Source organism: Pantherophis guttatus, chromosome 3 (genome assembly GCF_059756535.1).
Source record: "Pantherophis guttatus breed Tessera chromosome 3, ASM5975653v1, whole genome shotgun sequence".
NCBI classification, from domain to species: domain Eukaryota; kingdom Metazoa; phylum Chordata; class Lepidosauria; order Squamata; family Colubridae; genus Pantherophis; species Pantherophis guttatus.
The window spans coordinates 190590609-190604775 of NC_142065.1; the positions used below are offsets into that span (position 1 = coordinate 190590609).

At 38.7% G+C, this 14167-nt stretch overlaps 1 protein-coding gene across 1 annotated transcript in view; it reads right to left on the reverse strand.

Annotated features, from left to right (window-relative positions):
- Nucleotides 1-1234: 1234 nt before the first annotated feature.
- The window catches only part of NCALD (neurocalcin delta), a 63321-nt gene continuing 50388 nt past the window's right edge, over nt 1235-14167 (reverse strand). Inside the window, exons 2-4 of the mRNA XM_034422129.3 lie at nt 10878-11274; nt 6096-6201; nt 1235-4042 (exon numbers count right to left, since the gene is read on the reverse strand). Coding sequence (XP_034278020.1) covers nt 3945-4042; nt 6096-6201; nt 10878-11255 — 582 coding nt within the window. The 5' untranslated portion in view covers nt 11256-11274 and the 3' untranslated portion in view covers nt 1235-3944. The remainder of the gene's footprint in view (nt 4043-6095; nt 6202-10877; nt 11275-14167) is intronic.

Consider the following 14167-nt stretch of genomic DNA (forward strand, 5'->3'; position numbering starts at 1 on the left):
TGAATAAAAAGCACAAAACATTTTTTAAAAAGTCCATTATATGTGTGTGTGCGTGCACGCGTGTGCATGCATATTGATATATTTATAAATACATTATAAGTGGTATCCTGTATTTTAATTAAGACCTACATGAGTCCTGTATTTTATGTCTTTTGAGGTGCAGCTTAGATCTGCACTTTTGCGAACCTGCCGTCACATGGTGAGCAGGATGAATTTGGAAGAAACACAGGCTGTTTTATTATTTATTTATTTATTTATTTATTTATTTATTTATTTATTTATTTAAATTTATATACCGCCCTTCTCCCAAAGGACTCAGGAATTAAGCCGGAATTAAGATACATATAATATAAAAGTTAAAATAACTAAAATCAATTAAATCAATCGGCCTCACAATTTAAAACCCCACATCTATACAATTTAAAAAACTAACCCATAAGACCTTTTAGGCTAGGCCGGCTTGGTGGAATAAAAAAGTCTTCAGGGCCTTACGGAAAGTACAGAGGTCTGGGATCAGTCGTATTCCGGGAGGGAGCTCTTTCCAGAGGGTGGGTGCCCCCACAGAGAAGGCTCTCCCCCTGGGAGCCGCCAGCCGACATTGCTTGACCGACGGCACCCTGAGGAGGCCCTCTCTGTGACAGCGTATTGGCCGGTGGGAGGTTATTGGTTGCAGAAGGCGGTCTCGTAAATACCCTGGCCCTAAGCCATGGAGCGCTTTAAAGGTGAGAACCAATACCTTGAAGCGCACCCGGAAGACCACTGGAAGCCAGTGCAGCTTGCGCAGGAGAGGTGTTATATGGGAGCACCAAGTCGCTCCCATAATCACCCGCGCGGCTGCGTTCTGGACCAGTTGGAGCCTCCGGGTGTTCCTCAAGGGGAGCCCCATGTAGAGAGCGTTACAGTAGTCCAGGCGAGAAGTGACTAGGGCATGCGTGACTGTGCATAAATTTTACAAGTTACTTCTGGGGTATGAAAATGATTGAGGTAGGGAATCTACCTTGGAAGAATTCTTTCTCTGCCACTCCAGAACTTGAAATGCAGTCACATCAATCTCCTCCTTGGGTGTCAAGTGCTTACAGTAAATAATGCAATTTCTTTGAACCCTTTTCCATTCGAACTTGAGCAAAACTACATGTTACAAAGCAAATGCTACTATTATGTAAGAAAGGGAATTGCAACACCACAGCAATGTTAACCCCTTCCAATTCTCCATTACAATATTTCCTTTCTGCTCTTTTTGTGCCAATGGGGCTCCAAAATCATTGATGATGGAGGAAATTGCCTTGGCAAGATATTTGAAGAGGAAAACCTGGCTGGTGCCTAAATGGTTAAATATATAGATGTCTTCCCTGCCAGCTGATTCTCCTTTTTGCATGTACTTCCAGATCTCTAATTCTTCCCTGGAACAATGCCCTGTTTCCCATTTCTATTGTTTTTCTAAAAGCCAAGCTTCAAGACTGAAGCTAAAGAGGGAAATGGCTTTGGCGTGGCAAAAGATCGTGTATAACCATGTCTTTCCTGCCTGCTTTATTTCTACTCTGCAAATCTATCTTAGCAAAGTTACATGCTTAGAAAATATGTTTTCAATTATATTGGAACTACCGATTCTCCTCAACTAAGTACAAACAAAATAAGGCTCTGTAACATGCAGGTACAATATTCTATTATCACCAAATCCTCTCATTTTCCTGAAGTTCTTCAAAGCTAGAGGCCTTTCAGATTAAAAAAAGTGCCTTCATTCTCCTCTAATGGCATAAATTAGTCTCAATATTTAACTCAGTTTTCTTCAGCTCAAGTTCTCAACGTGCACAATGACTTCCTGATTCAAGATGCTAAATGATAAACAAGATAATGATAAATAAAATATAATTCTCCTCTGCCTTTTCTCTAAATGAATCTCTATTTAAGGATAAGGAATGTCATTTGTAGAAATCTGGTTGGTTTTTTTAAAATAGCGGAAATATTAATATAATCTGTACAAACCCATTATTTTCTATAATTTTACAAATAGTATGGCATCTCTGAAGGGTACAGGCATAGGCTAGTGTTAGTTATTTCTTATCATTAATTCTGTTATAGTTCACAGCTTTGCAGACAAAACATTAATTGTGTATTACTTAAATTTAGCTCCATGGTGCCATTGGTCCCTTTGTTGCAACATTCAGACTGGAGGATTGAAATCACCATCATTTAGAAAAGGGATTTCATACCTCATATACTAATCACTAAGGATTTCTTAGAATGAATGCACATATTTAATTTACCATCTTGGCTTCTCTATTGGAAAATAAGATTTGCATTGATTTCTTCAACAGTAGTAGTGCTTCTGTTGCTGTTATGGTCCATTGAAATAACCCTGATTCCTGATGACTACAGAGATAAGTCTTGGCAACATTTTAAGAAGTAGCCTGCCAATGCTTTCTTTCTAAGTGTGAGAGAGATTGGTCCAGAGTCAGCCAGCTGGTTTCCATGTCTAAGGCAGAACTATCTAGTATCTCGGCTTCTAATCTAGCAGTTTAGCTACTAGACCAAACTGGCTCTTCATGTACTTCTCACAGCTACGAATTTAACCCTAAGTCCTAGCATAAGCTATTTTTCAATACCTTTAAGGAAAATGTGTAGCGAATAATACAGCCTGTGTCTAATCTCATATGGTAACAGAAATTTGTACATAAGGTATCTTAACCCCAGATCTCATGTAAACATTAGCACACTCTCCCTGGCAAATGTATTAAGCCCCCCAAGATCACTGGCCTCTTTATTCACTAGAATGACATTTAAAAAAAATCTTGTTTGGCATTCCCCAATATTGGAAGGTACATGGTAGCTATTGGGGACAAGACACTCATTAAATGGAATGTAGCACCATCTGGATCTAGCCAAGTCCCCAATCTTTACTGCCAGTGAAGATGGCAGGTACTCCCCAATGGCATACCTAACCAAACTTGAAGTACCTAACGAATGTAGAGTTTTTACTCTGGATTGATGTCCCTCAGCTGTCTTTGAAAGCCAATACAGTAAGATTTCCTATCCAGAGAGATGATGTCTCTGTGCTACTGGACACACAAAAACAACAGAGCATATACTTGTCCTCTGCCTCTTTTGCAAAGACATTCATATTAGCATTATCTCTCCACTATTGCATACATATCCGGAGTGCACAATACTATTTTACCCCTTCCTGCTGCTTTCAGATGCTAACCTTGCTGTAACATATATTGTCAGGTTCTGTGCACCACTGCTGAACATCCATCAGATGTTCCATAAACTAATAATAAGGAGCATTTAGTTCATTATACAAGAATGCTCTTTACTATGGTAGATTGAGTTTGCCACACGCTGTCCTTCATGCTCCCTACACCCATTTAATGCTTCTACCCCTCCTGTTAAGATTTCTTTAAATCTTCTGTTTTTATATATACTTTGTTTTATAGTTTTTGGGGTTTTTTTTTACAATTACTTTATGTATGTTCTATGCTTTTTAATTGACTGTATTCCATCCTCCTTATGCTGGTCTTTGACCGTAATAAAGATTTGATTGATTGATGGCAATTATTGGCTGACTTCAGTCTTCTCCACATGTGCCTCAGATCTTACAGAGTTTTGGAACCAGTTTGGAATTGGCAAACTAGACAAGACTTAAGGCAATTAACCCAATTAGGAAGTAAGTCCTATTCATACTCAGTGGCACACAGGCCACAAATAATTACAATTTGAAAAAGGACACTGTTGTGACAGTTGCATTCTCTGTAATCCGGGATGCATTTTAGAGAGACTGTAAGCACAACATCTTCATGGCTGGCCACGAGGAAAGCAGATAATGCCACAAAAGAAGGCAAAGGTAGCCTTAAAAAGGCAACACCCATGAATGTTGTTCTGGTGAAGAGATATATGAGACAAAAGAAACAAACCAGAAAGACACAAAGTAATAATAAACATCAGTTTTAAAACTGTCCAGCACTGCTGGGATCACATTGAAGGAGACGGACAATAGATGGGTCGCTTTTGGCTCCTCGAATGAACTCTTCCAGAGAAAGTTTTCCTAAAAAATAAACAGAGATGTTGGTTTGGGTTTTCAAAATAAATATGAATCATCACTACTTATTATTAGGTTCAGAGAGTATGCTAGGCCATAAATTATGGTTAAAAAATCAGGGGTACCATCAACATGTTGGAAATGCAACCACCACAAAGGCACCTATTACCATATGTGGTGGACTTGCCCAATGGCGAAACAATATTGGCAAAGGATCAAAATACAAATAGAGGAAATAACACACCAAAAGATAGAACTAAGACCAGAAAGCTTCCTACTAGGCATAGTAAATGGACACTACGAAAAAGAAACAACATATTTAATTATACATATGATAACAGCAGCACGAATACTATACGCGCAACACTGGAAGAGTAGTGATATACCAACACCAGATAAAGTAATCAATAAAATTATGGAATGTGCGGAATTAGATAGACTCACAAAGAAATTACAAAATAGGGAAGAACATGACTTTTACTTAGTATGGGAAAAGTGGTATAGTTGGTTGAAAGATAGGAAAGAGATGAAGCAATAGGAAGTAAACAAAATGACCAAATATAGTATGATGGAAACAAAGAACAGAAATAGGTCAACAAAGATCAATAGTAGATAGACAAAAGGGAATGACCAAATAAGGAAGAGTCAAAATACAAAGAGAAATGTATATTACAGTTGCGACAAACTGGACATGTATTGAAATGGGTGTTTATATGTTTTTATGTTTTGTACGTTTCATTGTTCTGTGTAGTTTGTACTTATAAATAAAAATTGGGAAAAAAAATCAGGGATACCTTGGTACTCAACTGCTTTGAAACTCATCAAATTTGGTACTCAACATATTTTGATGGGAAAACTTTGTCCCGGGACTTATCATTTGTTTGGTATGCAATGCAAAAGTTAGAACTTGTCAGTGTCGGCTGTATTGTGACTCACTACATTATTCCTTATGGAAAAATTTGGTACTCATCGTGCCTCCCAGAACCAATTAATGATGAGTACCGAGGTACCACTATACTTTGTGCTCCCAACATGCTAATCCAAAACAAAACATAATATAATTCATGCAACATATTGTCATAATTTATTTGAGATTTGGTTTAATCCCTGTGATTTGTAAACTACATTTTATGGTTTAATATGGAATGCAAATTTAGCCAGTATATACAAGCAAATATAACCCTATAAATGTTTTCCTTAAAAATAACATCTTGATCTGAAGCATCATGATTGCCTCTATATATAAAATTTCTGCAGCGTTGAATCTGTTACTGAATTAGTCAAGGAGGCAACCACAACTTTTTCCACCCATTTTCCCACCTGATCTTTTGTACCGTATCTCTTGCCCTGCATTGTTTAGCACAGGGGTCTCTTATCTGAGTAATGGGTTGAGCTGCAAGACAGCAACCTAACAAGAAGCAGCATTTGGCTTGCCAAAACTTTTTCACAGTAACATTAGCCATCATTCTTTCACAGAGGTTTATTGCTGGATCTATGAATCAGTGACATACTCCTACTCAGGGGTGAAATCCAGCAGATTCTGACAGGTTCTGGAGAACTGGTAGCAGAAATTTTGAGTAGTTTGGAGAACCGGCAAATACCACCTCTGGCTGGCCCCAGAGTGGGGTAGGAATGGAGATTTTGCAATATCCTTCCCTTGCAACGCCCACCAACCCACCCCCCACCCCCACCCCCGAGTTGTAAGTTGTGCTCCTGAGGTTCGCCTCAGGCTGTAAGGGGCATGATGTAATGTCTGGTGTTTGCAGTAAGACTTTTCTCTCTCCCCCCCCCCCCCCACATGGTGGTTCTGAGCTGAGCACGCTGGAGCTGACAGTATCCTTCCCCTGGAGTGGGGTGGGAATGGAGATTTTGCAGTATCCTTCCTCTACCACGCCACCAAGCCACACCACGCCCACCAAGCCACGCCCACAGAACCGGTAGTAAAAAGATTTAGATTTCACCACTGCTGCTACTTATTCAAGTCTGCTCTTCAAAAGGCATCGAGAGATCAGAAACAACAGAAGCAAGTTAAAAGGAAGCTAATCCAAAGATAATTTACCGTCTCTGTTGGTATCCATCTGGCGAAAGATTTTCTCAGTTCTTTTCTCTGGTGTTGATTCATCTTCTGGCATCTTCATAACTGAAGAAACCATCTTGTAGATTGCCTAAAAAAATGGAATATGAAAAGGAAGGGTCTAGAATTGCATAATTTCAGAAACTTCAATGGGAATTCTGTGCATTGGCGGACCTATCCCAGGTAGCTTTCAGGAGTTTATGTAACTAAAGCTGCCTCTTCTATACTGGACTTTACAGATATATCACACAATTCTCATTATCCTCAAAGACACACTGAGATGAAGACATAATGATTATCAACGGGGGTTATTAACAAAATGATATTTTGCTAGCGAAATTTCATTGCAGTTTAAGGGTGGATGCTTCCTTATGGTTTGTTTAGATTCTACAATTATAAGGGAAGATTTGGTTTTTCCGAAAACTGTAATAACAAATAGTCTTAGTTTGCAGCAGAAGCATCATTTGGTTAATTCACCTAAATGTTATCCCTGTATTATGATCACTAGGACAACCTCACTCCAGCTCAAGCAAGTTAAAGCATGGGCAAAAAACTGAACTGAACAGGATCCACAATGCAGTCAATACCTTCCTGTGGGGCACTTAGAGAAACAATTCTAATTCCAGTTATTCAGAATTAAATCCTACTGAAATGTTGTTCCATGTAAATAAGCATACAATTATAGCCTTAAATCGATTTTCACACCAGTACACAGAGATCTTGGTTTCCCAGGACTTCTAGTCCCTTTGTTTTCAATTACACATCACACCTCTACACTTTATGCTATAGTTTTTTGTATGTGAAAAGACCAGGCGTGGGCTCCAAAAACTTTAGGAAGGGGTTCTCTGCCCGGTTGCTAGGTGGGCATGCCTAGTCGGCCTCCTGCACCACGGCGGCGGGGTGTGTGTTTGCCCTCTCCGGGATCCGGAGGCTTTCCTCGAGCCTCTGGGAGAGCAAAAATACCCTCCTCAGGCTCTGGAGGCCCTCTGGAGGCTGGAAATGGGCCGTTTCTGGCCTTCCCGAACTTCCGGTAGGTCCATTTTTCGCCCTCCCTGAGCCTCCGTGCGCGCCCTGCACTTACCTGCAGCCAAAACAGGCCGCGTGGGGACTCTGGGAGGGGAAGGATGGGAGGGGCCAGCCAGGAGTGGGATTTGGGGGTTCTCCAAACTGCACAGAATCTTAGCTAGAAGTTTTCCCGAACCCCTGCGAATCCCCAGCAACCCACCCCTGGAAAAGACTTACTGGAACCGCTTCTTGTCCCATCCCTATTGGTTATGCCAAAACACTTGTTGCAATAACTAATACAGAAAATGCTGAATGAGCAAGTAAGTGCTCATTATTTACAGCATTAATTACTGAACAGTGGGAGTAAAAGTTAATGACCAATCCAATACATACTCTAATTGTATATTTCTTGTAAATAATGTTTTTGTGTTTATTTACCATAAATATTCAGTATATTGTACATTTAAAATAAAGGGGGGGGATAAAGCATCCTTAAAAATATTACTGTACAACTAAAAAACACTAACAGGAAAAAAAAATCTAACCTGTAAAAAAAATTAGAATGATGATTATTTTATTTAAAGAAGTACAGTAATTCTGTACCATTTCTTGAAAATAACTCCTACTGAACACTAGGAGATTTATGTGATGCAGATATACATAAAGTTGAATTGCAAGTATAATAAATGTGTACCTTCCTAAGCATACCTTAAGGAAACCCTATTCCCTCCCATGAAGAAGGAAGTCCACTTAAATATTCTCTGAAACGTGTTCAAAGGATACGGACATGTGGTTGAACCTTAGAATATATCTTAACCATGAAATCTTAGACATCTCCATTGAGAATTAGTCTTGGGTTTCAGTTTTACTTATTTTACTTATTAAACATTAGGCTAACAAATGGTATCTGACTGTCTATATTACAACTGCAGCAAGAATATGTCTTGCCCAAAATTGGAAGGGTAAAGACCTACCGTCTGAAGATATGATTTTAGGGAAAATTATGGAATGTGCAGAAGCCGATAGGCTAACAAAAATTTTAAGAGATCAAAAAGATTCTGCATATTTCCAATGTTGGGACCTATGGTATGTTTCGTTAAATAATAGAATAAAAAGAGGACAATGTTAGCTTAGTTTTTACCTCTCTTTTGTATACAGTATTTGGACTGAATGTAATGTATTGTGTAAGGTTCTCACTGTGATCTGTTTATTGATAAACTTTCTGTTTGTATTTTTTTAAAGAAATAAAATTTATTTTAAAAAAAAGAGAATTAGTCTTGGTAATTATAGTTATTCTCAGTTAATTCAATACAGTACTATAACCCTATATTACGTGTGTATATCCTGTTTCCCCGAAAATAAGACATCCCCTGATAATAAGCCCAATCGGGCTTTTGAGCGCATGCACTAAAATAAGCCTTCCCCCGAAAATAAGCCCTCCCTGAAAATATTTAAACGCAGAGCTGGAAATCAAGTAAGACGGCAAGAGGAGCCCCATCTTGTTCCATGCGCCCCAAAATAATAAGACCTCCCCAAAAATAAGGCCAAGCGCTTATTTCGGAGTTCACAAAAAATTTAAGACAGGGTTTTATTTTTGGGGAAACACAGTATTAGTTTCTCCGATATTGGACATCTAAATAAATGTTTATTTTTTATTTTTTTATTTACCAGTTTTTATTTTTAAATTCAACTGCTACTCACTGAAGACAAATTAATAATAAAGTATAAATGAAAAATAGTAAATATCATTTGTTTTAATGTCCTACATAGTTGAACAGCTCTGCAACAATCCGTATGACCACTTGATGGCAGGAAAGTGACACAGAAAATGTTTCGCCCTCTAGCAGTCATACAGATTTTTGCAACAAGCATTTATTGTAGCCCTAATTGACTCACGAGGGGAAAATTGAATATTGAGCAGAAATAGCATCAGGAAAGAAATGCCTACAGATCACAGGAAAAATGCTAATACAGAGAATAGCCTTAGTATATGCTAAAGTAGCCTTTAATGCTTTTCCAGATGTAAGCGGATTTTTCTCCACTGCAATGTGCCACACTATATCTACGTTTATCTATATTTAAACCAGAAGAAATTCAGATTACTTCCTGATAGACTGATCTAAATTGTCCTTTCCCTTCCCTTCTTTCACCTTGCCATTATTGTGAGCAATTCCAACAAATACTATGGGAATGACACAAGTTGCCAAAAATAATAAAATTCAACATTAAACTTGGGAACTCTAATTTGAAATCAGATTGGCAGGTAACAAAGGTAACCTTAACAACAGCCCTTCATTAAAAACATGAATTTCAGAAACCTAATTAAAATAGGCTATTTATAGAACTACAAAAAATAGTTGCTATATAAGCTAAAATAGATCTCTAAGAAAATCTTTCTGACATCTGACATTTTTTATTCCTCCCAGAAACAAATTGGAAACTCAACAGCTTGTGCCACAGTTTTGCTGGCCCACGTCTCGTTTGAGATTATATTAATGGTCACCAGGGATTCCTCTGGCCTCAATTCCACAGAAGGGACATGAAATAACATCAGTTTAGCATGCCACCTGAAGTAGATGAAACATTTATACTAAAACTTTATCTTAAATACTCTGGGGTGGTGAAATCCACTGGTTATTGTTTAAACCAGGGGTCTCCAACCTTGGCAACTTTAAGCCTGGAGGACTTCAACTCCGAGATTTCCCAGCCAGCAAAGCTGGGAAATCTGGGAGTTGAAGTCCTCCAGGCTTAAAGTTGCCAAGGTTGGAGACCCCTGGTTTAAATGGTGGAAGCAACAGCACAAAGAACACTTCAAAATAGCCAAAAGAAGACAGGTGTCAGCTCAAGGAACAGAACAACTTTAAAGGTGATGAAAGGTAAGAATGCAGCACCAGTAGAGAAATGAGGGTAGGAAAATTCGCCCCTCTGTACGACAAAAGGATTACGGGGACAATGTTATCTATCAAGTTTTTATTCCAACAAGAATAATGAGGATTTCCAAAGCTCACTCCAAGAGTATTGAAATTGTAGATCAGAGCATCGGGTTGGGAAAGGTGATCTTCACAACATGGTAAATTAGGCTGAAGGTCTTCCACTGATTCCTGATTTGAACCTTGTCACTTCAAGTACTAATCCAAGGTTAGCTGCTACAACATATTGGTTTTTCACTGGCTTGGCTATAACCATTCATACTGCACATACCCACACTAGCCAAATAAGGAATCAAAATTCTGTAATACATAGTAGACCATCCCGAGAATAGAATTTTTTAATTGCCTTGATTTTCTAATTGCCTTGGTTACTGTAGATCTCATTTTACTTTACTTTTTTAGTAGAGCTGACAGCCACTGTTTTTTGGTCACACAGGGAGGGATTACAGTTGACAGAATAACATAATTTACCAATCAAAATATGGAACAATTAGATAAAACAGAATTTACACTGAGAATCCAATTTCTTATTTAATGGTCTTCAGAAGGAGACACATCTGAATATCTTGGCAGAGATAAGATTTTTCTTTCTACTCTAGCCAGTGAATTAATATTATATTACATTTTTATAGTGAAGAGAACATGGTAATTCAAGAACGGTGACAAATTTATGCATTCATTGTTTAGGGAGGGAGGGAGGGAGGGAGGGAGGGAGGGAGGGAGGGAAGGAAGGAAGGAAGGAAGGAAGGAAGGAAGGAAGGAAGGAAGGAAGGAAGGAAGGAAGGAAGGAAGGAAGGAGGAAGGATGGAAGATTTTTATAAGTGATACATACCTGGACTATTTCTAACATTTCTGCTTTGCTGATGTATCCATTTCCGTCCAGGTCATACATACTGAATGCCCACTTCAGCTTTTGCTCCAGTTTCCCTCGGGACGTTACACTCAAAGCTATGATAAATTCTCTGAAATCTATTGTTCCATCGCCGTTTGCATCAAATGTACGGAACACATGTTCAGCAAATTTAGAAGCGTCCCCATAAGGAAAAAAATTCCCATAGATTTTCTTAAATTCCTCCATGGACAAATGTCCACTTGGACAGTCTCTGAGAAAGCCTTTGTACCATTCCTGGATCTCATGTTCAGTAAAGTCTGTGCTTTCTAGCAAATCTTGCATCACTTCTGGGCGTAACTTGCTGTTCTGTTTTCCCATGGTGGTATCAGGATTTTATCTAAAGAAGGGAGGGGTAAAAAAGCAGTTTATTCTTTTGTTTACAAAACCAAGGGATGATGAACAGCATGGGCCTTAGACAACCTTTTAAAAGGTTGATTCTCTTGGTGATGATTAACATTTTCATCTGAAAACCAGAAGAAACCCTCAGCATGCAAATGAGAAGTACCAGATTTTGACTTGTTTACGTGAATACCATTTTGTTTTGTAAGACAGTATGGAGAGAGATCCCTGCTCTTACGTGAATCTGGGAGGAGACATGAGAGACTGAAGAAGGTTATAGCTAGACATGATCTAATAAGCCAATGCAAAGCCCTACAGGAGGAGGCCTGCTTGGAACTCAACTAATTTGATTAGTAACGTCATAGAGACAACATTTCTGTGTTTAATACACATTATTGTAAGTATTAGTGATTCTTTTCTAATCGTTTGTCATGTTTCTGTGACTATTATATCATAAATTTGTGAAAGTATACACAGCACTTTTTAGGTAAAAATAAAAGATAGAGAATGTGATTAAGGATTCAGTGCAGTATGAATTGTTCATGCTCCTTTATATTCCTTAATGACCAGCTATCAAATACAGTTAGTCATTTTAAAGTGATCTAGGTAAGATTCTTCCATTTTTTAAAAAAAAAGAAAAAAGTCAATAAAACACACATTTATAAAACTGAAAATTCTTTTCCCCTGAAAGTTATTAAAAATGTATCCCAAACATAATTCTAATGTCCACATTTATAATTAAGTTATGAAGGTTAGATTTCATTACCAGAACTTTGCTATAGACATAATGAATCTAAGAAATTAAAATCATGCCATATATCTATTAAGCAACATTTTAAAAAACAACATTTCAACAATAAATTCAGCAATTTCATTAGCTTTCTCAATAGTTCTCCTCAAGGGAGCACATGAAGAAAAAGATTCTCAACTTTTTGAATAATGAATGATTCTTAGAATTATCTCGGGAGCTACAACTGCAATTTCTACACAGGGAAGTGGTGGTAAACAAGACTATATTTTGGTGGATGGTCACTTAGTTACCGGTATATGACTTAGTTCAAATACAGACATTTTCCCTTTTCTCTGAGACTTTAACCATGATGCTACATTAGTTCTTACAGGTATTTGGCCTTCTTAATGTAGGGTTGATTTTTTTTCCTCTTCCATTCAATCTTGTCCAATTCTCATAGACTGCCTGGACAAATCCCTACAATTTTCTTGGCAATGTTTCTCAGAAGGGGTTTGCTGTTGCCTCCTTCCTAGGGCTGAGAGAAACTGACTGGCTAAATGTCAACTAGTTGACTTTGTGTTTAAGGCATGAGTAGAACTCATGGCTTCCCAATCCTCAGGTATGCTTTAATAAGGGTTTAATAGTAATGTTCCACAGGCTGTTGTAACCTAGGCCCAAGTAGTTATTACCAGACACAATCAGTCCTAACAAACATATTTTATTAGAACAGCTGAGAATTACTTCATTCTCATCTTAGTCCAGATTAATTCCAAAACAAATCCTTCAGAAAAAGTCCTTCAACCTTATCACAAACCTGTCTTCTTTGGCATCGTGCCAAAGGCTTTTCTTGGCAAAGCCCCATGAAGTTCAGAAACAAGAAACAAATGTAGCAACTTTGCTTTCCTACAAAGAACCGAAGCTGCTTTTTTAAGCCTTCTGGGAGGGGCCAATCATCTCCTGGCCTTACTCCCAAGTTGTCCTTTTTGCTTTAGCTGCTCTTGCCTTCTGGCAGCTCTTCACATGCGTGCACTAGGAACAGGCTCCTCCTGTTCCTCTGCATCTCTGCTGCCCACCTCTGGAGGCTCCAGAGTCTGCGCATCGCTCCCAGATGCCCCTGCCGCTCCGCCTCTCACGCAGAGCCCTCATCCGGCCTTCCCCTAACTCCAGGACTGGCCCATTGTCCTCCCCAGCCTCCTCACTGTCTGACTCCGCTGCCAGTTCCGCAGGCTGCTGGTGGACCACAACACAGGCTAAGACTAAATATGAACTCCCAGTAAGCTGCAGTAATTGTTATATCTTTTGCAGCATCTTAATGGCTTTTCCAACTTGGGCTTCCCTCTAGCCCCAATGTATTGGCTTCCCTCTAGCCCCAATGTATTGGCCCAGCCACCACAGCCACACAGATCAACATATATGGATGGTGCCAAATAGAAGTGCTGTGGAAGGATTTTTTATTATTCAGTGTGTGCCCAATGTGCTCACACCTAAGACATCCATGTTCCCTCAATCTCTACTTGTTTGTGTATAAGTCAATAGATTTAGTCACTAAACTGCTTAACTATCTTCCTGAATACTATTCTATCATGACATATTTTTTCCTTGAGTTGCAATCTTTGTTTAATCAGTGAATGGCATTTGATTCACAAACGATGTCTCCATAAAGTGTAACATTCTCAAAGATGCTGATAATGGTATTATAGCATTACCAAAGCAAGATCCAGGGTAAAGCAATTAGAATAACAGCCAGTTTGTTTGGCGTTCACGGGGCTTAATCACCCTTTTAAAATCTTGCCAGATAGGGGGACGAACAGAATTATGTATGTCCTAATTGTATTCCTTATCAGTTATAAAGCAATTCTTTGTTAATGGTCAAATGTGTTCTTCTTCAATCTTTGTAACATATATAAGAATTTTGCTGACAGTCTCTGGCATTCTTATGGCAGGAGACCAGCGATTCACTCTTAACTGGCTAGCTTTAATAAAACAACTATTGGATTCCTTCCAATTGTTGGCGTGTTCTTAGATAAGTTTTTTTCCAGGATGTTGCCTTACCTGTTCTTTTTGTTATCCTTCTGTGATTGGTCTCTTATTCAAGTAACTTCCAACTGGAAGAGAGTGTTTTACTTCTCCTAATAGGAAACATGACGTGTACGTGCAGCTA